This window comes from Pseudopodoces humilis, chromosome 2 (assembly GCF_049639895.1).
Source record: "Pseudopodoces humilis isolate 2021_Gansu_Grassland_sample_001 chromosome 2, ASM4963989v1, whole genome shotgun sequence".
NCBI classification, from domain to species: domain Eukaryota; kingdom Metazoa; phylum Chordata; class Aves; order Passeriformes; family Paridae; genus Pseudopodoces; species Pseudopodoces humilis.
In genome coordinates this window covers 34,419,698-34,444,904 of record NC_142201.1, presented here as the reverse complement: position 1 = coordinate 34,444,904, position 25,207 = coordinate 34,419,698, and the positions used below count along the sequence as shown (strand labels likewise).

Below are 25,207 nucleotides of genomic sequence, written 5' to 3'. Positions count from 1 at the left end.
GTCTATGTAGCAGAGGTCAACTTTCAGGTAGTGTGCTGCTGAAAAAAAAATGCCCAGTGGTAACACTCAACTATTTAAAACTTTATTTCCAAGAATTTGCAAGAGATCTCTGTTGCCATTCCAAGCTGAAGCTTTTGTTCTATCACACCCTGGGAGAATCCTAAAGGTCCACTGGAGAAGAAGGTGTCATTGTTCTGTAGTCATGGTGAGGTGTTTAAAGGAAGGAAGGATGGGCATAAACACATAGGAAATGAATATTTATTTATCCAAGAGAAACAAAATTCTCAGGGATCTGTGTTCACTGTTGGCTTATGTAGACAAGTCAATGAGACAACGTGCTTATCACCACCATGATTACTGTTGTAGATAATTTTACTGGCAGATCTATTTCAGCTGGGGGACTTGGTGACTAAAAAAAAGCATTTTCTTAGTAATAAAAGTGATGTCTACATTTAGATGATAATCTGTTTTACTTGTGTGCCAGCAACCTTTTTTTACAGTATAGAGTAGATTATAAGTATCAGAGCCATAACACAATCTAGAGTTCTGATGTTCTAACAGCCAGGTAATATTCCTTCCTACCTTCCCATTCAAATTTAAATACACTAGAGCTCCCTTACATAACCCCTCAATTACCTGAAGTAATAGCAATAGAGATAGTTACTACAATAATTATAAATTTGTTTTTATCATCATCATCATCATTCTAGTTAAAAGGGATATTAACATCTAAAAGTCTACCTTGCACACTGGTATATTGATATATTGGATATATGCTGACAAATTAGACCAAAGAGCTTCAGGGGGCTAAACACTTGGGTAGTCAGGGTTTATCCATTCTGATTCATGAGTTCTGCTCAAATTGTCCATAATAAATCTGGGTTTTGGCTATTAATATCAACAAATAATAAATTATTTTGAAAATATTATGAAAAATGTTAAATAAATTGTCATAGTATAGCAAAACCAAAAATGTTGCACATAGATCCTTCTCTAGACACTTAAAAAAAAAATAGAGAAAAAAAAGAATAGATAGTTAAGCTGTTTTGATTATACTGGGGTTTTTTTCTCCTTTAATTTTTCTTTAGTTTGAAGCATTTCCTTCTTTTCCCTAGTGGGACACATTTGAACCTGTATATAGAAGGTACCAATCCTCATATGTCACAGAAGGTAGCAAACAAAACAAACAAAACTTGGGTCATATCTTAGATAAAACACTGTAGGTGTTTATTGAAAATATTGAAGAGAAAGAAGCAAAATATATATTTTCATGGTTGAACAAACAACTGAAGTTGTAACAGCAAAACACTTGCTGTTTGATTTCATTAATCAAATCTTCATGTCTATCTGAATAAATATATGTCAATCTGGATTAACTATTAACATGGAAAATTAATATTTTAAAAGAAACATTAAATGTTCTTGAAAACCATATTAAAAATATTTTTTCATTCATAAGTTGAAAGTGATAGCCACAAAGGTTGTTTGTACGTTTTTTGTTGTATGTTTGTTTGCATGTTGTCAAGATGTTTCTATGTTTAAACTGATGTACGTCATCATTTCTTCCAGGATCAGAAGAAAAAAAAAAAAAAAGTGGCATCTAAGCAAGCAACTGATATATATCCATTTAAAATACAATTTAGATAAATAGTATTTTATTTTATGAAAAAGTATTTTTTAGTATATGTCTTCCTCTCAGTGATGTAATAAACACAAAATCACATTCATCTTCATTTAAATGGAATTGCGCTAACAAAAACCATGCTCTGCTATAAAATGAAGATAAAACCACACCAATTTCCTTATGCTTCAAAAAGTTAGCTAAAATGGTTGTGTTGCAGAATTATGTCAGTAAACTGCTAGCTTTGCCAGCTTTCATCTGTATTTCATTCACTTGCTGTTTTTTTGATCCAGTTAGCTAAATGAAGATAGAGAGACAGGAAAAGTGTCAGTTTTTGTGATAGGTTTGTCTACATTGTTAGCATAGCAAAGTCAGTCAGGAATGAGGGAAAGACATGAAACAGTCTAGCTAGAAAAACTATGTCAACCACATCTCCACATAGTATGAAGTTTAAAAGTCATTATGACTTAGATTTTAGAGGCTGAAGCATCACACACTCATTCTAAATGAAACAGAAAAAGTTTTGTACCAATTTTCCCTCTTCAGAAGTTAGGAATAATATGTTTTTTTTTTTTAAAAAAAAATCTTGCTAAATTAATGCCTTCAAAGGTTCCTAGAGTCAGGCCTAAGTTTTCAAGAAGAGAAATTAAACTTAAGTGAAATTCTAGTTCCTGAGAAGAGCCAACTACTATTTCAGTAATTATCAAATAAATAAATAAATAAAATTAGCATGTCTTTCTCTCTATTGTATTTCAAACAGTGGTTTGTCAATATACATAATCTTTTTTATTATTTATTATAAAATTAAGAAGGAATTTTCTAGCTACAATTCCTTTCACTTTGCCAGTGTTTAGACATAAATACAAAGTAAATGCATTCAAATTTTTAATCCTTTTGACAACTACAATTTTTCTTTAAACGTAGTAAACATTACAGAAATATACTGGAGAAACCCAACAAGCATGAAAGGAAATAGCAAAGTCCTTATCCCAATTCTATCAGAAGAATTAATTTTTTTTGCTAATTTTGAAAACAGAAAAAAAAATTATTTGGTGACTCAAATCCTCACAAACCCAAATCTTTCAATTTTTAGCTTAAATCAAACTTGATTTCTTTGTACTTAAGATAAGTTCTGAGTCAAAATCTGTATCCAGCCCTTATGAACGCAGGTCAGAAAGTTCAATACAATCCCTGGATGTTTTAAGCATATCTTTGATGACATAAAACTCAAGGTGCAAAAGTGACATCAGGTTAGAGAGAGCAGGATTACAATGTCTCCAGAAAACGGTCATTAGAGGAAGATTTTCTTCTGTCAGAATGGCAATGTAGAATGTCACCAACTAAAGGAGCCTGTGATCAGACAGGAACTCTTCTTGCAGTGGTTTACACAGTAGCCCCACCTGAAAAATGAAAATTGAACATTCAGTATTTCCACTGTGGGTGTTCTTTGCCAGCTTTTCTGAGGCTGATCTGGGCCACCCAGGCTGGTTTCCACACAGAGAGCCACAGCTGTCAGGCACCTCTGTGGTGGCAGAGACAAGTGTTTGTCAAATTCCCATCTACTTCAGCACTATATCAGTGGAAAACTCTTTGGGCCTTACCACGTGGTTTGAAACAAAGTTTCTTATTCTTGTAGGCGCTGTAGGCTGCTATTGATCCAACAACCAGTATTACAAAAGCAGAAATTACAGGAGATGTAACTCCAGCTATTAGACCCGAATCTGTGAAAAAAGAAAGAGAATGGGTTTTTTTTCAGAGGCACTCGAATGGTTTGTCTCAAGTATATTGTCTACTAAAGTGTGGCTTTACCAAATTATGAAAATAGTTTGGTGAAACTATAGAATTAGGGAGATGAATAGAAATTGTGTTTTATTACAGCTGATGTGAAGATTATGTCTTAAAGCCTAGTTTATTATATATGCTACTTTATCATTGTTTTAATATTTCATAAAGATCAGAAATCAATTGTAGAATAATGTAAATTATTTACTATACCTGTGTTCCCTCCATGATTGAAATGATGCTCTTCTTCTCCTGGAACAGAGGGTGAAGTTTCATCAAAGAAAAATTTGTCATCCCGTTTTGAGAACTAGGTATTTACTCAGCAAAGTGTGACATACAAAGGGCAAAAGGGGTGGCCCAACAAGTCTACAAGAGAGGAGTTCCCCTTCCACTCCCCACTGATGGCTGGCAGAGGAATAACTGTTCATCCTCTTGACGCTTCCTTTTTGGGAAAAATGTTATCATCTAATAGAAGGACCATGTGTAACAGGCTACATCAAGCTGATTTCACAGGGAGGCCAGTGTACTCTATCTCTTCTCTACTATCAGACAATCAGATCATTTATCAGTAGTTTACATCAAGATTGTAGTCTTGGTCCATCTACTTCAGCATGCCCCTTGCTTTTGGACTTGCTGAATTCAAAGAGATAAAAACCCACAGGCTTCTGGCATATGCTAGAATGCTAAAAAATGTATTGGAATACTCAGGCTCAAAACCATGTTTTTTCATGGAGGATAGCTAACCTAAATAAAAATAGCAGAGTCTGGTCCTATACCTTCAAAGACAAACAGATTATCACTAAAGCAAAATCAACCAGCTCCAGTTTACAGGTGCTAGGAACACGTTGCAAGGGAAATAGGCAAATGTTACCTGGTGGTAAAGGCTTTCCATCAAGGAGATCTGAGTCATCAAAACCTCCTGCAAGATAAAGATTCCAGTTGCAAAATTATCTACAATGGTAGCCCCTTCACCTCCCTTGTCCACTCCTTTTGTAGTGCTCTAGGGAGAGGTGAGGGACCTTTGAAATCCCAGGACCGACATGATGGATGGGTCACATGTCTTACACTGAACAGCCACCTACCAAAATTTACCTGAAAGCTGAAGTACTGACATTATTGGTGTCTATGTATTCTGTGTCTGTTTTGGGCACTTGTGGGATATGTGGGCTTGGACTCTCTGTAACACAAATCCTTATGTAATATGGAGATCTGGAGTCCCAGTGATCCACAAAGCAGAGTTGGTGGGTCCTTTCCAGGAAAGACTCCTGAAAGACCTGTCCACAGCTCACCACTACAGCCATGCCCAAAGTATAGGTACAGGGTGAGAGACAGAATAGATATGCCACATTTACTTCATTTAAGCAAGTGTCTGTAACCAAACCCAAATGCAATACAGGCTGCCCAGCCCCATCTGCTGTATGTCCCAGGGCCACCTCAGATGCACATCTCAAACTGATTTGAACACAGGTTTATCCTTGCCCTGTGGCTAGATGTCAAATTTGAACCTTTGCATAGTTCAGTGTATACATGCCCAAAATGAAAATGCAAACAAGATTAAATGTTAGTCTCATGCCACTTAAGATGCAGTGTCTCACATTTTGAACAGACAGAAAAACTTTGTGGTATCAACACTAACATTTAGAAAAAAGCTTTCTCAACTCTGGGTCAGAAACAGTGACTACAAAAGCAATATGTAGGGAAAGGATGATGAAAGCTATTACTAGAGAAATAAGAGATTAAAATATTTAAAATGTCTGCTCTGAGTAGCTCATAGATAGCTCATAGCACTACATTTTCTTAAGAGGAAGTAGTCTTACCAGAATTACCGTAAGTTCCTGGGCGTGGTGGAAGAGGTGGGTATAAAGGTTTTCTTGAGATGTCACCTATTAATAATTAATATTGTTAGATGATTAATAGGCAAAACTGGGAACTGTAAATAAAAACATTTATACCAATTTCTAATTTTTCCTGCCATGAATTAAGAAAAGCACCTGGTCAGTAGTTAAGAAGATTTAAGCGCTATATCAACAAATAGCTAGCTACAAAAACTGACTTGGAAGTGAACAGGGAATAGTTTCAAAAGAAGAGAACGATTCACAAAAAAAACATTGAGGGAAAATATTTCATGTGTATCTGGCAAGTGCTAACATTGTTTAAAGGTGACAGCTGGGAGGTGCAATGTGCCACTGTGGGTGTCAGTGGTGCAGTTATTTAAAGCTAACAGAAAGCTGATGTTCTAGTTTGAACAGGAGGCAACAGGTTATCTCATTGCCATCAGCAGGTATTTATGAGGCCTGCAGATTAGTTTCATCTAATGGATGCTGAATTTATCTAATGCATAATGGATTTTCTGCTCTTAAACTGTGCAAAATGAAATCAGACTTCAGCTTTGCTGTTGTTTAGGACTTTGTGCTAGCATTTAGCCTTAATTTCTTGACAAAGGATTAGCAAGAGATGAATTGGATAGAGCAGGAGGTCTGATGATTAAAAATAGTTTCCAAACTGCATATATAATGCTGAAGAGCTCACTCAGGTCAAAGCTTGACAAATTTAATATCATGGGTTGCTGCTCTGCATGTATAGAGTCGGTCTTCTCTTGCCATCCGTTTCTCAACAAATTCAACCACATATTTCACTATTCTCATAGCCAGACAGTGAATCTAACTCTGCACTGATCAAAATTAGGTCACAGAAATAAATAGCAATTTCCCTCTCCCTCCTTTCACCTTTCAAACATGCCAGTTGCCCTATGACTATGTTTTCTTCTTGCCTAGCTGCTAAATACAGTGTTTCTGTTTCTGAGCATCATTTAGGTTCTGATCCAGAAAATTATTTTGGTGTATGCTTAATTTCAAGTGAGTTTAGCCTACAGCCAATGGGTTATAGGTAGAGTCATAAAGCTTTGCTGAATCACTTTGCCCAATTAATTGTATTCAGTAGAGGAAGGACTTGTTCTGTTCCAGCTCTCCATGTAATAAACTAAGACTCACTGTGGCACACAAGCAGAAAACCACCAATCCCACATTTAATTTCTATCATGATGCTGCACTTAGTCTTCTCTAAGCATAAGAAGACATATTGTGTGGCACAGCTGGTGAAAAAATGTCTTCAGAAGTACTGATAACAAGATACATAACTTTAACCTGATTATACCATGTATGAAGGTCAGTTAAGAAACTGAACTGAAAATGGAACAAAGAAATAAAAAACAATGGAAATACAGTTCTCCCCTTGGAATGAAAATATTTGGTTTCGTTAAGATACTTAAGCTATTAATTAATATTTTAGTCAATATCTTTAATCTCATTAGAGTACTCAATAAAAGCTTGCAGAAATGGAAGAATTTTTACAGGGAAGAGTACATGAAAATATAAACATGGCAATTATTAACAAAATTAGATTCAGCTTGGTAAAATGTGGACTACTATGTCATTCAAACAAAGGCATGAAGTGATACAGGGGAACTTGGAAATGGGAAAAATCCTCCCAATATTAAAGTGTTCACCCATTCTCTTGAGACTGAAATGTGAGTAAATCAGATCACTGCAGCTAGTTCAGAGGGTCTGTGCAATTGGCTGAGAAGCAATTTTTCTTTTGTGATTAAAAGTGAATTTAAGGCTGTGATTAAAGTAGAATTTTAGGCTTTGATTCAATACTAATTGCACTTCGGGTAACTGCAGTATTCAAGAACCTTTCTAGAGTACTTTACATCCTTGGTATATCTCTAAATACCCTAAATAAAATTTGTTGTACAAATTCCCAGCGTCAAGGATTTCATGTCTGCGCTGCTCAATAGAGTAGTGTGAATACTGCTGAGGTCAGGTCTGGGTGTTATGGGAATATCTGGAAATTAACAGCATGTTACAACAGCTTGACTGCTTCAAGCTAAAGCTGTATTTACCAGTGCTCATCTCTGAAACATTCCTTCCTGAATTTCTCATTTGCCATCAGCAGAGCTACAACTGGGCCATGTTTGCTCTCCCCAGCCATGCCTGGGGTGCTCTGCCATGGTAGATCAAGCCCCAGCTAACTTGAGTTCATGCAAGGTAGGGCAGCTGGAAGCTCTCAAAGGTAGCTGGGACCAGGTGCTGTCCCCACTCTGCATGACGGCCTCAGGCAGAAGGGCTGCATCTACATGAGTTGTAATAATGCTCATGACCATAGCACCTCCTGCAGTATTGAAATCACTTTTTAAAGATTAGGAAGAGGTCAGAAAATGACTATGAAAGTAAAAAATCCCCTTGTATTCAAGAAAACAAGGGAGTACTCACCCCCACCAAGAGCATCTCCCAAATTCAGATCATTGTCTAAAAATGAATAGGAGGAAGATGTAGAAAAGTGAGTTACAAACAATTATTGAAGGAAATGAAATGTTATTTTCATTAGAATGTGTACAACTGTATGTTTGACAAGCACCTTTTTCAAGTCAGTGCCACAGATTCAAATAACTCATCACACTTTTCTTGAAAGCTCTAATAGACTCTAACATCTACCCACACACTGACAAATACCACAGTATTTTCTACTCAAAATACCAAAAAGTTTTTTTTCTGTTTTAAATGATATCAAAATATATCTTACTGTTGAATAAAGATCAATACCTCTTTAATATATTTGTAAGTAAAAAAAAATAAAATTAGTTATGTTAAAATATGTAACTGTACCCATTCTTAAAATATACTTAATTATTAACATTTATATCTGTGGTTAAAATTGGTATATGTATGTTTGGCTTAAGTGTACTTTATTGAACTGCAAAAACTGAATTCCCATTTCAAAAACAAATACTAGGGAGCAATAAACCTACCTGGGGAGAGATTGAATCAACTAATTTATGTAGCACTGAATACCCATTTCAAAAACAAATCCTAGGGAGCAATAAACTTACTCAGGGAGAGACTGAATCAACTAATTTATGTAACACTGAATACCCATTTCAAAAACAAATCCTAGGGAGCAATAAACCTACTCAGGGAGAGATTGAATCAACTAATTTATGTAAGGGTCATGGTGACCCCTTGCTTCAGGCAATCATATACTCCTGTCTGAGATTGGGAGACACTCTGATTTTATTTGCCTGAGCTGTAAAGTTTTTTAAATAGATTTAAATGTCTGTATGTGAAAGTTACCCAGTAAACCAACAGGCTGTGACCATTACCCAGCACCATACACGTGTCTCGCTGTACCTGGGATGGAATCATTCCATGCAATAAACAATTTGTCCATGAGCTGCAGATGCGTAAACAGGGGCTCTGTTTCTGACACACAGGTGTGGAGACGAGTATGTGGGTGGTATTTTAAGGTGTGTATGGAATGATGATGTGTTCTGAAAGAAATACTTTAGATGAATGCTGTAACTCCAAAAATCTCTTTCTTGATGGTTATATGTGTGGAGTGACACAGTGAATCAAAAGAAAAGGGATAGCAAAACCTATGTAAATTTTGGTAACAGTGCTTGTTGCCACAGAATATTAGACAGACTCTCAGTGAAACAATTTTTTTCATTATATATGTGTCAGAATTCCTGAAACACAGGAATGTCACTATGCAGAAATCTGCTTTCTTCTGTTCTTCATACCTAGGAGGAGTGGGAAGCTGCTTTTGCTTAGTATCTAGTCTCATTTGGGTAACAACTCAGAAATGCTTTGATGTCACCAGGAAATCTGGCAGGAAAATAAATTCATAATACATGACTTGGTTTGTTCTTGTCAGGTGTAGATCCTCCCTGTGTCTGCCCAGCAGAGTTTCATTTAAAAAATACCTTTACCTGTCAAATATTAACACTGTAAGAAGCAATAAATTGAAAACTGGACTCAATTTATTATTGAGATGAAGAAGTCGGGTAAAATGCAAGTTCTGCTCTGGAGGGTTCATGTAGAGACCTGTTGCAGAAATGCTAAGGTTGATATGAATGACATAAAAATGGAAATGCATGTGTGTACTGGGACCAGAAAAAACAGCAAAGTGTTAAAAGAATAAACAATAAAGGTCACTGTACCCAGCAGTAAAACTGAGGAATGTGTTGTTTCTGTCAAAACCAGCAGGCCTGTGCTCTGATGACAGCACAGATGACTTATCAGCAGAGGAAAAGCAGAAAGGCATTTTAACACCAAAGGTTACAGCATATCACTGCTTTTCTGATCATCCACACAGAAAATAAGTCTGTGCACGTAGCCTGTGTACTCCAAACAAATGAAAAAAAAAGATAGTGGGAAGCAACCTGACCAAACGTCCAGAGACACTGGAGTGAGAAATATTATGAGACAAAGGACCTCTCTATAATATCTGATTACTCCTAAAGGATATAAAAGGTCTGTGGATTCTACTTGTCATTTCTGAACGAGAAGAAGAACAGAGACAGGATAAGAGCTCAGTAGGTGGCAAGCTTTGTCTCATATTGCACCAATGCTCACCAGACCACCTAAGCACACACATCTTGGTGCTCACGAGCATGTAGGTGTGAGGATATGGCTGAATTAAACAGAATGCAGAAACAATTCGAGATTTTGTAAATAAACATTACCTTCCATTAAATTTTGTAATGAATTTTGCTACACAAGGGAGGTGCCTACAGGAGAGCTTCAACTCAGGCAGAGGTGCATGGGATGCCCAGTGGACATTGCCTGTAACTGGCCTCAGCTGAACAAAAATCTCAGTGAGCCTCACTTCTGAATGAGACATAGCAGAAGTTAAGATGAAACATTAAACAGATGCTAAAACATACTTTTGTACCATCTTCCTGCACTTTCCAAATCCAATAATTGATTTGTAACACTGTGGGATTGGGTTTTTAATAAGTGTTAATTGCTTTTTTAAACTCTCTGCAGTCCTCTGTAGAACTGAAGGAAACTCTGAAATAGTCTGAAAAACATGGAGTTCTTCCTGCCCAAAAATTAGTGGATTTGGTTAGGGCAGATATTCATCTGATCATATCTATAACATATTTAGGAGTCTGTAATAATAAAAATTCCTTTCATCTGACTGAGGCAGCTTCAGTGCAGATATTGACACCCTAAGCTACCTTTAAACATGACCAAGGATAAAGTATTTTAGGGCACAGTTCAAATAACTTGAAATGTTTACATTAGGATGGGAACAAATCCACATTTGGTGCCATATTTTTAAAAAGACAGATATTTCTAATTTAGGCCAGACAAAAATTTTCACAAATGAAGTGGGAAGGAAGAATGCAGCCATTAAAATATATAATGGCTACCACTTTCACAAAATACTGCCCCGTTTGTTCAAAGAGGGCACCAAAGAATTGTGTGGAAAGTGTCACGACTTTCATGCACCTAAAATCTTATAGCAAAGTCTGTCCAGAAAAAGACCTAAAGTTATTGTTTGTGGGGGTTTTTTTTTGTTTTGTTTTTTTGGTGTTTTGTTTTTTTTAAAATACAGCATCTGCCAAGCATTTTGTTTGATAGACAGAAAGTTATCCAGTGTAGTTTAGTTGAAAAAAAAAATAAAAATCTGTGTTGTCCTAAATTGTTCCATCACAAATGAAATTTTGCTCTTGTTTGGAATTTGAATTTTTTCAAAATTAACAAGTGTTCATTGGAATTCGTTGTTTGGCATTCTCAGGACTACAGCTTTCCACTGTTCAGAAACTTTTTTCCTTTCTGACAGAGGTGGTTGTAGCAATCAATACTAGATAATATGGATCAAATACACAGTAAGAAGAAAGAATAGAAATTTGGATTCTTTTCCAACTCTGTTATCAAGTGTCATGAATAAATATACAAAAAGTAAAGATAATAAGGAAAAAAAAGTAGAGGAACCGTTAGCCATTTTTAGCGGCAGCTACCCACTGTTATACTCTCAGGGAGTTCAGAACAATCTAGAAAAGTGTGAAGAAGGTCTTCAGGAAATAAAACACTATCACTTGCCACCCATGCTTGAGCGCCTTACTGGAAGCAGTAAAGACATGTAATTGGTAATTGTCAAAAGAGCACTTATTTTACTTTAAGAAGACAGCTGTTATTCACACATTATCTCAGGTAAAGCATAGCAGAAAATATGATAAAGAATCTCATGTGAAAGTTTCTTACATATACAGAATCAGTTTTATGCCCCAATATTTATTACTCACTGAACACAGGTCTTGTCGGTCTTCTGATCACTGTAGGCTTCCTGGTAATTATGTCATCTGTTGAGCACAATGACATGCCAATAAACATTAACAGCTTCAACTTTAACAAAAGCAGCTATCTGCAAATGTAGAGAGATACTTTCAATAAATCTTTATGTGTCACAGCAGAAGCCAAAAATGAAGGAATATGTTTTCAAAACAATTTTTTTTGTTTGTTTGTTTTAAAGATTTTAATTTCACGATAGAAACACTGAAATCTAGCATTCTCCAGTTCTGTGTATCTTTAACACAAGTAGTAGCCACTTCATATTCCATTCCTCAAGGAAAAAGACTTATTATTAGATGTAAATGTCATAGTAAAATAAGGATAGAAGACTTACATACCAGGGTGATCAAGGGCATCAGCTAAATCAAAATCACGTTGACCTAGAAGAAATGTGACAGAAGATACTTAAGTCAGCAGGAAGATTTTCAAGACTTCCAGACCTGAGGGCTCTGCACAGAGCCTCTTACATCAGTAAGAGGCAAAAGAAAAACCCATCCAAAAAGCAGCAGGCTCAGAACAAGCTGTCAGTTGTCATCACTGTGCAGCACAGTCCCGAATGACTGTGAGAGGAGCTCAGTTAACTCAAGGAAGTTATTTGTTCAGGTAGGCCAAAGAGAAGCTGCTCTCTCATGTTATCATATTCACCTGCTGTGCGAACACCCCTTTGAAGAAAAACAGGTTGCCAGTTAGAGGGCACAGGTTTATTGCCAGGAGACAGCTGAAAGTAGCATTCAGCAGAGTACTTGTGAACCAAAATCATTAGGTGAGAATTTTTAATATCTTCATTATTATTTTACTGGCTCAGCTTAGCAAGAAGATTTACTGTCAAGCCTGCCTTGTGATCACTTGCAAAACAAATCAACTTTGTTTTTTTAAATCTTACTGTAACATGGGCCACAAGTAAAACTTATCAAGATGTGTTTACCTAATTTAGTTTCCTCCATAAATTAAAAAATCAGAAAAGGGAAAAAAATTCTTCCTTTTCTCTGTTAGGTTACAACAACGTCTTTAAATGTCACAGCAGAGTAATTAGCATCTGTAGTTTTGAAGTTAGCAGGCAAAGAAAACTGAAAAATATTTTTAATGTATAAAGTGAAATAGATGACTTTGAACTGAACACACTCAGTTATTCATGTGAGTTTTACTTTCAGCTCTACAATCTGCCACTTTCCTTGTAATATACAGGCTTCATGAAACACATTCGCAGAATATGTATCCAATAGTTTTCATCCAGGGTGATGCATCATCCTTGTGTTTGCATTCCAAATATAAGATCAGCCTACACAAACCCACAAAAATTATGACATGCTGTGACTTCCCTAAACAGAAATGCATTACTGTGCTCTACCAAGTAAGCCTCAAGCTGCACTTGAGCTATATATGTCTATCATCCCTTTTAAAAGGCTTAATACCAAACTGTTCATTGAGGAGTTTTTCTTGGCAAGTCTTGAACACTTCACAGCAAGAAAGGCATCACTGTTGAAGTGCAGAAGCTGAGGAACAGAAAGAGGCTGCCAGAGGTTTGTCAGCACAGCAGTGCTCAAGGTTCAGCTCAGCTCCTTCATCTTGACAGGTCCTGTACATCTTCATGGCATTCTTCTCATTAATCACTGTTCCTGAATAATAGCTCTTGCTTGTGTTAAAGAGCTTCTAGAAAGATTAATTATCAGTGGTGAAACACTGTGTGAGCCTCAAATAACAGTCAGATCGGGAACACAAAGTAGAAATGTTTTCATTCCCATGAGGATTTTAATGTAAGTCTGTGAACTTAATTATAGATGGGGTCTGATTAAGAGATAAAACAAGGCTGGAATACAAAGTAGGAATGGCTTCTATAACAAAATTGTCCCAATAAAATATTAAGAGGACTATGTTTGGTGAGTAAAAACAGGTAACAGCATAAGACTTTCCCAGAAATGTTATCAGAGTGGCATGTTATCTCTTTATTATTTGATTTGTTCTTGCAATGTTGCCTTGTCTGGCCACCTCTCCCTCCTCTGCCCAGGCCCTTCACCCAACATTGCCAATTTCAGTAACTTGATTGGGTCTTCAGGTGAACAATATTCATGGAATCATAGAATCACAGAATGGTTTGTGTTGGAAAGGATCTTAGAGACCATCTATTTCCGACACTCTCTGCCACAGCCAGGGACACCTTCCACTAGACCAGATTGTTCAGCGACCTACTCAACCCTGAACATCTCCAGGGATGGGGTATCCACAACTCTGGACAACCCCTTCCAGTGACTCATCACACTCACAGTAAAAAACAAGTCTTCCTAATATGTAGTTTAAAACTATTCTCTTTCAATTTAAAGCCATTATTAAAGCCATAATCTAAGACACTGACAAGTTGGGTTTTTTTAATATGAATCCATTGAATATATAAATATGTAAATTAAACAAGTTGTCTCATCAGAAGATACTTTCTGCTTGAGCCCTGAGTGCACCACCAGCCCTTGCTGGCCCTGAGCCTCTGCCCATGGGCTGTCACCCCGGCCATGGAACCCTTTGATCTTGATGCAGACATGCTATGCACAGGTAGACATCCTGGCATTGCCTTGGCTTATATGGTCAAATTATCTTTTTTCTGAAGCATTTCTTCAGTGCCAGAAATACAAGAAACTTAAGCTTGACAGTCCTTTGATTTTGTCCTCTGGTAAAATCCTCATTTTTGATCAGCATCCTGAGTACTGGAGGAGGCTGTCTGAACTGAACCCCATTGCCTCAGGATACCACCAGCATCAATGGCTAAAACCATTTCTTGTTTTAGTGAATCATCAGGAATAAATTTTGTAGCCATAATGAGAAAATGAGTCATGAAAAAAAATTTTGTAATACCAAAATGCTGTTGACCAAACCAGCTTCTTTGTTACAGGGCATGACATGCAGGAACTAACAATATGGAAAGCAAATACTGAGGTCTTAATGCTGTAAAGAGAATGTGCCAAAATCATCTTGTGAAGGAAGAAATACTGTGGAAAAATTTCAGGTAGAATATTTATTTGAAGTTAGGGAAAAATAAAAATAGAAGGTGGAATCTAATCAGATTATGAAATTCAAGCAAGATGATGCAAATGCTTTCAATTGCATGAGAACTAAAGCAAAACCACAGACTGAAACCATTATTTTACATTACAGTAACCATTACAGTAATTTACATTACTGCCTTTCTTCTGGACAATGCAAACATTTCCCTCTCCTACTGCATGTCTGTTCTGTTATGAAAACGGTATGAAAGGCAAAAGATGTTTTGAGACTTCAAGGGAGAAGCAGAAGAAAGCTACAGAAATTTTAAGAAGAGAAAAAAGAAGACTGAAAATCTCTTGCAGGAATTATTCAGATGGATTTTTTCAAAAATTATTTCTGATAATAAATCAAGCAATAAAAAAAAAGGACACCAATACAGAATGACTGCCTGGGAGCAAGACAGGAATCTCTTTGACTATGTGAACATAAACTTTGACAGATGGGCAGTTTGTGCAGCATGGTAAATTATACTGCAATAAACCAAAAGACTGCTTGGACTTAGATGTCAGCTTCCTCTGATAATAACATCAAATGACCACAAGGAGTAGGATTCTGTGGAGCAGAATTTTAAATGCTCATTTCCATTCCTCACTAGGTACACAGACTGTACCTAGACATTTTTAAGAATCTTATTTAAGGAGGATAATGGTTAAATAGCTGAACAGCTCAGACTTTATCCACACCAAACCATATTAAAGTCTCAAAAAACAGCTCTCAGTAGGAGCTGCAGTCACTTCAGAGAACTTTGAAATAAATGACAATGGAAATGAATTAGTGAAGCTATCCACAGAACAAACAGGCTGAAATAAATTAATTCTCCACTTTTTTTTTTTTTTTTTGATTAGCTTCCATAATAGAAGGAGTTGGGAATCTACTGATGATAATGAGAATGAAAGAAATTTTACTGAGGCAAAAAGAGCTTTGTTCCACTGGTTTATTTTTAATTGGCTGGGGTTTTTTGTTTTTTGCTGTTAGCTTTGTTGTTTGTTTGTTTTAAGTTTTGTGCAGGTGGTATTTCAGAGTTATCTCTGCTATTACTGCTTTTCAGCTAGTTCTTGGCATTACTTCTAACCTTTCTTCTGGGAGTATCTCTGTTTTGACAAAGACATAAAATGACTGTAATAAAGGTTTTTGTGGGTGGTCCTCAATGATTCATAACAGAGAATTTGAGAAAAATGCTCGTAAGTCTTGTCCTCAGGCATGACTGCATTTAGTGTTCACAAATTTTGAATATTAGTTTTCTGAAAATGTGACCCAAATATCCAGTCACTAAAATGCAGACAGCAGCACCTTTTGTCCATGGTTTAATTTGTTATCTAAATGTTGAATGGATCCACCACACTTTAACTCTGCTTGATCACAAGGGTCTGAGGTCCCACAGCTTTTGAGTTGAATTTATGAGGAACAAGGCTGGATTCTGCAGGTGAGTGTTACCAGTTTGTCATGACAACAGCAGTCAAGTTTTCTGACAAAAGTCTGCCATGACATCACTGCAGTTTTCAATCTCCATATGAACACAGCTTGTGGCCCTTAAAATGATGCAGATTTAAATAAGGCAGCAATGAATATTTCTAAGTGAGGATTGGATTATTTGACAAACAAAATTAACGTCTCAGATTTTTAATTAGCATAGCCTAGTATTAATAAGGAAGCCAAATTCCATTAGAAAATGTGTTTGTATGTGTTTATACATGTTTCTGGACACACACCTAAATGCATATATGTACATGTGTGTTAGATAAATCATTTTGTCATTAACATGATTAAATTAATTGGTTTTGGGTGCATTGCTAGTAGTTATATGTTTGGGATGAGATTACCTGTGTGACAAATAAATTAGAAGCAACTAATTTCTAATTCTGAGCAAGATAGAAAGGAAGAATAAGTTGATTTTACAGTATTTAAAGACTTGAACAAGTATGATTTCTTCAATGTAATTAAATAGGAATTGTGTACATGAATACAATGAGATTAAAACATTATGAATCTGACAGAGACTGAGAAAGAAGTCTGTGACTTAAAAATGAAAAAAAAAAGTTTTCTAAAAGAGATCAATATGTTACCAAAATCACTCATGAGACTCATTTTATGTTTTTTTTTTTAAAGATGAAATTGTAAGTTATTCTTTGCACAGGCCATTTCTGATTGTAATACAATCAAGAAACCTATTTTCTCCATAATGAGAAAATAGGATGTATTTTCCCATGTGTGGGACTTAGAACATACCCGTGCATTGGTCCAACTTTATTCAGGAAGCAATTATGTTTGTTTAAAGGAAATTACTCATTTCTGGGAGAACACAAAGGTTTACGCCCCAGAGTGGACACTGTGGACAAAATCTCAATAAGCAGGTACTATGGCTTTCATGTAATAGCGTCACAATCCATATGTCCTGATGATGTTACTGTAGCTTGTTTTTCCTTTAAGGACCTTTAGTTTCATAAACAACAATTTCCATTACAACCCCTTAATGCTGGGGTGGAAAATGAGTATGCTTTAAAATCTATAATTAAGATCCAAGGTCCAGTATACAGACCACAACATGTGGACCTTATTATTGGCTTCATATTTTTTGCTAGGCCACTTTTGGTTTTAGTTTAAATGCAAGGGAAATGAAAAGGACTTGCTTGTTTATTCATACAACAACAGATTTAAATAATTACCAGCCGGTAAGATGCATTAATAAAGGAGTGTCAGTACTGCTTCAGCTCTGTGCAACATAATCTCACCAAACACAGAAGAAAATCTTTTAGTTCTGTGATACATGCCTTTCTGTTCAAAGGTAACTGATGTTCTTTATGATCTAATATGCCCTGCATATATAAAACAAAACAGATATAATTTTTTGTATTTTGCTTCAGAGTGAGTGCAGATGGTGTGTGCTGTAAAATTCTAGGCAGAGTAAGAGAATTGGGATCTCCCATGAAGGAACAACTGCATGTTTCTGTGCACCTTACTCAGATTTTCAGCTTTGTGTCATCAGGCAAAAGAGCTTAGCCCATGGTGTGGGCTCTTAATCCAAAGCTTCTCTCTGTCACTACAGCTTCATGCAGCTGCCAGCCCTTTTCAGCTATTTGGTCTGAGAGCTAATGATGTTTGGTCAGAGGGCTTAATGATGGTCACATTACATGAGAACTGTACTCGAACAAGAGACCTGTATGAGTATTCCTACTGAAATCCTTAGTGTGGCACAGGCAACAGCCGTGTTGGGCTCTCGGAGTGGCCACTCTCTGCCTAAGTACTAGCTGGCTAATCCCTGCTTTCTCCAGTGAGCAGTCTGGAGACAACAGAGGGAACTGAATATAATATAGAGAGTCAGGGAGATGCCAGGCTTTGCTATTTCTCTTGCTCACAGAGTGTGTTTTAATGTTCCTCTTCCCACTTTCACACCAGGTACACTGGTAAAATGCATGCAAAATAGCTCTTGACCTTCAATATGGTTAGCCCCTGATTCCTTCACCATTGGTGTAACCAGGGATGTAAGGAAGGACTTCAATTTATCTGCTAATCTTAGTGCCTACTCTGGCATTTGCATTCATTTTTTTCTGTAGCATTGTTGTCCTTTGAAAATATATTGCTGTGATTTAACTTTTACATAAATTCTTCATGAATTAAAAATCTACTGATAACAGGCAAAGCTGATTCAGTGGAAGTGGGACTGTTATATTTTCATAATCCATCCAAGCCCATTCTTTCAGCTGGAATGGTGTGTTTGCCCTCAGAAGACACTGTACTACAGGTCAGATTTAAATAATTTTAGTGTTTTCCCACAATGTTCATAGATGTCAGCCTGTGGAAAGGAAGGAAGAAAGACTCTAATCAAAACAAACTGTATCTCTCTCCTCCTACTATGACGCAAAATGCCACAGAAAGGTTTATTTTTATTGTTTTATAATCCTGAAAGAATTCTGACATTTATTTGTTATTTATTACCCTCAATGGGATGGAAATGGTTTGGCAATTGATGGTGCAAGTAAGTTAACAATACACACTCCAGCAGGCTGATCACTGCTGCCAGGCTTGCAACATGGCAGTGATGTTTGAAAAGTGAACCTGAGAAGCTGAGTAACTACACCAGTTGTTTTCTCTTCCCAAGCTCTGATGTTGCAAGAGTTCTGCTGTTGTTAAGTGTTTCAACCAGTTCAGGTATGTGGATTTTTCAAACTGCAATCACACCCTTAGCTGATAACACCGATGTGACTATGGATAATCACAGTTCAGGTCTTGGAAGTGACATACTTTTGTCAGGCAGCAAAAGAGAATGTGTTGAATCTGTAAGTGTTTCTGCACATCCACACACCTCACACAGAAGTCCTCACTGAGGACTGCAGATACATGGAGCAGTAGAAGAAAAACAGGACTCTTATCTCTCCTGTTCTTTAAACTCAAAACTACATTATTCACAGAACTAAGTCACATAGGGTCTCAAATTCAAACAGGTCTACAATTTTCTCCCCATACAGTGCACAGCTGATTAACTGAGACTACAACTGATTTTGAGTCAAAAACTTTGTAAGCCTTATTTGAACAGAGGTGCATGGCTTACAGACTAGCAATAAATGCTGCTCCTTTTACTTATGTAGCATTCAATAGCTGATGGAGTAAATGTAAACCATCTCAGATATATGCACTGTCTTTGTTACTGGCTAAACATGTGATCTATCAGTCAGCATTAAAGACCATGGATATATAGATTGTATCTCATTGGGAACCTGAGGAGCATTCTGAGCAGTCAGGTCTGAGTGAGAGTCTCAGCTGCCTTCCAAGTCCACATAGGGGAGAGCCCAGAGGTTGTACAGCTTCCCCACTGCAGGTGTGCACACGGGTTTGTGGCTCAGATGGGACCTATGTTTCAAAGAGATGCATGATCTCAGTTACCAGGGAGCAACCTGAGCTGTATCTGAGCACACCTGAAATGGGCAGTGTAGACACAGCCAAACCTGAATTACTAGAAATCAGCCAAGCTGCAGGAACTCATGAGGGCTGTTACTGTGAAATTCAGTGGAAGAGGTTTCTGTGAAGTTTATTTCATTTTGATTGGGCTAAAAGCCTCATAGACAATTAGTTGTTGAAGCTCAAATACATAGGAGACTTCATGCAACCCAAATCTGAAAATTCCAAAAGCTAGAGTGCAGCTAAAAATGGAATACTGCAGTGAGCATATATGTTTCTGAACTACATCAGATTTCACTTTCCTTGTGCAATATGGTTCTTGGTTCTGTTATGCTTCTGTCGGGATGTGTCCATCAAGGTAGTCTAGCCAACTAGATAGCTGGACATAAAGGAAATGCTGGATGGTCAGAGGAATGGTGCCATCTGTGTGGTGATCCAGTACTTTATAGATGCTATCACAGAGGATTACAATTTAGAAAATAATTAAGCTGCCTATAAAAGGGTGAATCATGCCATAGACATTCTTTTCATAAGAACTTAGACCAGCTTTTCACCAGCACTGCCAAGCCTTTCTCATACCATGTCTTGATTGGGACTGAGAAGAGGTTCTTGTAAATATCCCCTGAAACATAGTAAATACTTTGATGATAAAATCCTGTGGCTGTTGCCACAGACTTACAATAATTAAGTTTGCTTGTCAAAATGGATTAAATAGTTTCCAGATTCATAAGGCTGTGCCCAAAGCCCACAGCAACATTCAGCAACGACTTCTCCCCCAAAGCAGAGCCTGAACTGACTCTAAATTAACACATGCATAAATGAAGAATGATTAGGCTGACTACCCTTGTAATTAAAATGGTAGAGTATATGCAAATTGGCCTGCTCATGCTCAGATTGTCTAAACAGAACTATTCAACATATGACAGTTACAGAACAAGAAAGTCTGCATGCCAAGAGGTGAGAGACTGCATGAATCATCACTGCTTACAACACAACATGCAGGCTAGCACAATCCTACTGCTCAGCTCTTTCTATGCCATGCTAATTGCTGAAGACCTCTAAAAAATTCCTCATTTGTTAAAATCAAACCACTGAACTAAGTTAGGAAAGTATTTTTCACTGCCCATCACTGCAAGATATCCTAGGGACTTCGTTTAAATAAGGGGTGGTGGGGGATCAGCAGAAGGTGCTATTTTGGAACTAGTGATTAACAATTGATTTCATCCTGCAGCCAACACTGTACTAAAAATTTCTGCAGAATTGCTAATATACAAAAAGGAAAAGGTTATAAGTACACCACATAGCTGATGCACACAAAGATAAGTCTATCTGGTTTGACCTCAAGAAAAGTTTGAAGAATATTTTGCTGAAAGAAACTACGTTTGAACATAGTGAAAGGACTCAGTATGAAAAGGCTACATTTTCCCTCTTGCTATTTATTACTCAAAAATTATATACAAAATGTATTCAATTCTCAGTCCTGCATGAAAAAGTATGTTTGTGTGTGGAATACTTTTACTAAGGTTAATAAACTATTAGTCTATAATTATTAAAGCATATGCACCAATATAAAAGCATGAACACCTTTAAACTGAATCAGAATTTGTTTTTACAAGAAAACTCACAGGTTTCAAAATATAAATAACCAAGAAAGGCTTTAAAACATGCCATCATAATTTGACTAAGGATCTCTTTGGAAACTGTAAGTTCCCCTGGAAGCTCTCATTTTACAGCTTCCATTTAAAGAAGTTTACAGTCGAGCCTAAGCTTGTGAATCATTTTAGGGAAGCAACACCAGCTAGAAAATAAAAAATTATAATGAACAAACTTTAAGCAGCATAGCTATTATGAACAATCATCCTGGAGACATGTGCCTCTTTAGAAACTGGTGAAGTACACAAACACTTCTGAATGCTTCTCATGAAACAGCAGCTACAAAAAACCCAAAAAATTCTAGCAAGCATTTCCAAATAAACAAGCATCCCTTTGAGGGGTAGGGATCTTAGGCTTGTTTTGTTTTTTGGGTTTTTTTTTCATTTTTAATAATCTAGCCTTTGAAATAAGCCAAGGTAAAGGTCACTTACCTCTTACATAGACTAGAAGGAAGCCAAGGCACAAAAGAAAAATTCTTCTGAATTTCTCCATGCTCCTTTATTCAGTGCTTCGATTGCACCAGTTGTTTTTTTACAAGCAATGATAGCAGATGTTGCAGCTGCAGTGCCAAGGTTTGAGGGAGACACCTGGAATCAGCAGCTCTCTCCGAAGAGGTTTCTCACCACCACACCCAAACTCTGCAAGAGAGAGAGAAACCTTTTTGTGTACAAGGCAAGTAAGAAAAGCAAGCAACTCTGCTAGAGCTAAGCTGTGAGCAGCACATTAGGCACCACCTGTGCTCCAAGAAACTTATTTATTACCCAGGCAGGAAGCACAGAGAGCTGGGGAAGCAGTGGCAGCACCCAATGAGGAGGGTGCCCAAACACTCTGGATCCACCTCCTATCCAGAGGGGAAAGACAACCTGTTTGACATCCTAGCCTTCAAAGTAGGGTGTGGTGCTGTGGGAGCTCAAGTACCTTGTAAGAGAAGACTGTCTTTCTCTGAAGCGTGCTTGAAAGAATCACTCAGACATACTCTGTCCTCAAAGCAGCACTTCACTTCTTGTTTCTTGGCTCAGGAATAACAGCTGAGAGAAGCAATCCTGTCAGCCTTAACCCCTTACTCGGGCCACCAAATTAAAGATAAATTAAATTAAATTTAAAATATGATGTTGGACTACTGAAATGAAGCATGCTCCGCTCCCCAGTGGATGCTTATCTCCACATTGCCCATCATGATTGTTTCTATTGATCTAGTTTGTTTATTTTAAATATAAATATTCATGCATATCCTACCTGGCAAAAGATGCCTGCTGACTGTGATGGTATAAAGCTTTGGAAAATGAAAAAAAACTTGCACCTATCTGTACATGGACAAACTTTTAAATACTGATGTGGTTTAAATCCAGTTTTGTCATAGCATCATAGTTATCTCGTGCATCTCTCTAGCAAGCACATGTGCCTACAGTCTCGTCCTTTGAACTGGATTGCAGCCATCACCCTAGTGCCCAGCAGCAGCAGGGTGACTGGTGTGCATCCTCCCTTGTGCTTGGGGGAGAAGCTGCAGGGGGTTTTGTCAGAGCTGTTTTGTCATAGGGCAGCAAATAGCTGAGGACTCTGCCACCATGAGTGGCCAGTCTGAGCACTCGAGGTGTTTCTGGGTGATTCAGTCTGTGGGGCACAGGCTGCCCCCAGCTGCATTTCTGTTGAGTTACCCAGAATGTATAACTGAACTCCTGCTTTCATGCTAACTACAAAAAACAGATGCAACAACATAAAATGGACAGATAGAACTTGGTGATACTACATCCTCAAGAAGCTTGATATTCAAGTAGGTCAGCTCCCTCCCTCTCCCCTGCTGAAATTTGAAAAAACAGAATGGTTTTTAAAGGTCTGGTTTATAGCTACTAACAGAAGCTCTAAAGTTTAATTTGGGTACAATCATTCCCCATGTCAGGGCAAATTGCTGTCTCAGAACAGTTAAGGACATTTAGGCTGAAGAGGTGACTTTTTCAGACAGTTAAAACAAGAATTGTACCATGAAATGAGCAATCCCATAAAGCCACTGTTGTTGTTTGGTTTGTTTTTTTCCAGAATGGCAAAAGCAGGCCCACATGTGCTGATCTCCATACAAGTGATGAATTTGCCCAAAGGGAACAGGAATGTTGGCAAGGTTAGGTACTAGTCCCAGGCAGGTCCAAACAGCTTACACACGTTCAGTAGCTTTACTTCAAAACAGTTGTTCCTGCAACTGAAGTCTTCCCAAAATGCATTGTCTCACCTGTCTGCTGATACAACTTCGTTGTGATATCGAAAATTCTCAGATGAAGTTTGAAGATGATGCATATTTTGTTCAGTTCTTCTGAAGCCAGCTATTGTTCTATCTAGATAAATAACAATATGAAGGTGGGTGGCACTGGAAGGAGCAGATCTAGTGTAGGAGTCAGGATATATTGAATGCTTATCTCTCTCCTGTTCTTGGGAGCGTTACAGGAACTTCTTAAGTTCCTGCACCTAGAGGTGCTGTCAAAAACATGAAACAGCTTGCCCTAGATAACAAGTGAAAAATATTGTATACTAAAAAGAAATGTAAGAGCTAATACCTGACCATAAATCACAGTTTTAGCACTTGAAAAATCATTGACCCATCTTTTCCTGTGTAAAAGAAAACAAAGTTCTCTCTACGATCCATCTGAAAAGGTGGATGAATTGCCTATATATTTTACTTGTCTTTTAAGGAAAACCCCAATATTTTAGAAGGGCAAATGGAGGTAGGAAAGGAGCCTGTGTGCCTGTCTATTCTCTACACCACATACTTTCACCACATCATGCCTCTCTGAGATGAGAAAAGCTAAAAGGGAAAAAGAGTTCAGTCACAACTCATCACAATGACATCCCCATCTTGTAGTCAGAGGTCAGACATTGCTCTCTTTGGCATGGGTAACCTGCTGTATGTGTCTGTGGAGATGAAAGAACTGAGTTATACACTAGAACTACTTGGGAATGCCACTAATATCCTACACTACTCATCTTTTTTCATAAGAACAGAAGTACTTTAATTAAAATACAGAAGCATCCAGATATATAAGCCATTAATTTAAATGTAAGCCAAACACACAAGTGAATTGGTGATACAATTTCTTGGCAACAGAAGAATACAATTACTGAGTACTAGGTAAAGCTTCAATGATTTTTGACAAGCAGGTGGAAGATATTTTATTCTTGTGGTTATTAAAGTACTCCAAATGCAGAGATTTGGGAAAACCATGGGTTTGCTCCATTTAAGTCCTTTTCCCACTCCTAATGTCTTCATTCCTTTAAATGGGTCTTTATATCTGTGTAACAGAAAAGAGCAAAAAGGAAGTAATATTTTCAGCCTATGAAAAGGTTATAGCTTGCTTCATAATATTCTCAAGGGAAAAACACACATAGAACAGTGTTTTTGAGGGGGTGACCAGAAGTAAAAAGTGAAAAAAAAACCCAAAAAAACAAACCCACAGAAAAGCATCACTGAAAGTGTAATTCAGCCCAAGATACACTGAAAACTGAGTGCACTAAAATGTTTTTCTTAGCATTCAAGATTGGGCCCAGACACTGAAATATGCACAAGAGCTACAGCAAAATGCTGCCAAATGTTATGCTTAAGATTTGTTTGCTTTCATTTGCACAATCCAATGAATTCATCTGGATATCTTTGAATAAGTATTTGAAATGAACATTGCATTTGAAAACCATCATAACATTTTTGAGGCAGTCTTTTCCACCAATAGGATGAATAAACTGCCACTGCAGCTATCTTGAAGAAGCTAAAGTGACATTTTATTCCACAACAAGATCCTGCTTTGATTATTTTTCCTCCTATTTGATGATTATTCCTCCTATTATGATGGTAACTCCTCCTCCTGCTCAAAGGGTTGAGAAACTGGGATAAGAAATGGAAGTGGTGTGCCACAGGAATGGTACCATGCTCTTTGTTGCCATCCATTTTAACTCAGTTTGATGGTAAAGGTGCCTCATGGGGATCAACTTGGACCTAGAAAGGACAGTATTTTTTCATTCCACTGTAGTCTGATTGAAACGTGTATAGAAACTACGTTAATTCCCATATCTGAAAGTCAGTAGCAGCTCATAAAGCCATGATGGGCAGCAG

General features: G+C 37.3%; 1 protein-coding gene across 2 annotated transcripts; it reads right to left on the bottom strand.

Annotated features, from left to right (window-relative positions):
- Window positions 1-1,205: 1,205 nt before the first annotated feature.
- Window positions 1,206-22,215, bottom strand: XG (Xg glycoprotein (Xg blood group)). Of its 2 annotated transcripts, XM_014263508.2 has the most exons (10): window positions 21,879-22,215; window positions 21,549-21,755; window positions 11,880-11,921; window positions 11,496-11,552; window positions 7,675-7,710; window positions 5,221-5,286; window positions 4,275-4,322; window positions 3,617-3,655; window positions 3,223-3,342; window positions 1,206-3,021 (listed from the first exon to the last, which is right to left on the bottom strand). In XM_014263508.2, the coding sequence occupies exons 2-10, from the start codon at window positions 21,607-21,609 to the stop codon at window positions 3,005-3,007; spliced, it is 486 nt and encodes a 161-aa protein (XP_014118983.1). In that variant the 5' UTR covers window positions 21,610-21,755; window positions 21,879-22,215; the 3' UTR covers window positions 1,206-3,004. The 2 variants fall into 2 exon arrangements, with proteins under 2 accessions (XP_014118983.1, XP_087907723.1); XM_088051597.1 differs by lacking the exon at window positions 21,879-22,215 and having other exon boundaries at window positions 21,549-21,831.
- Window positions 22,216-25,207: the final 2,992 nt, after the last annotated feature.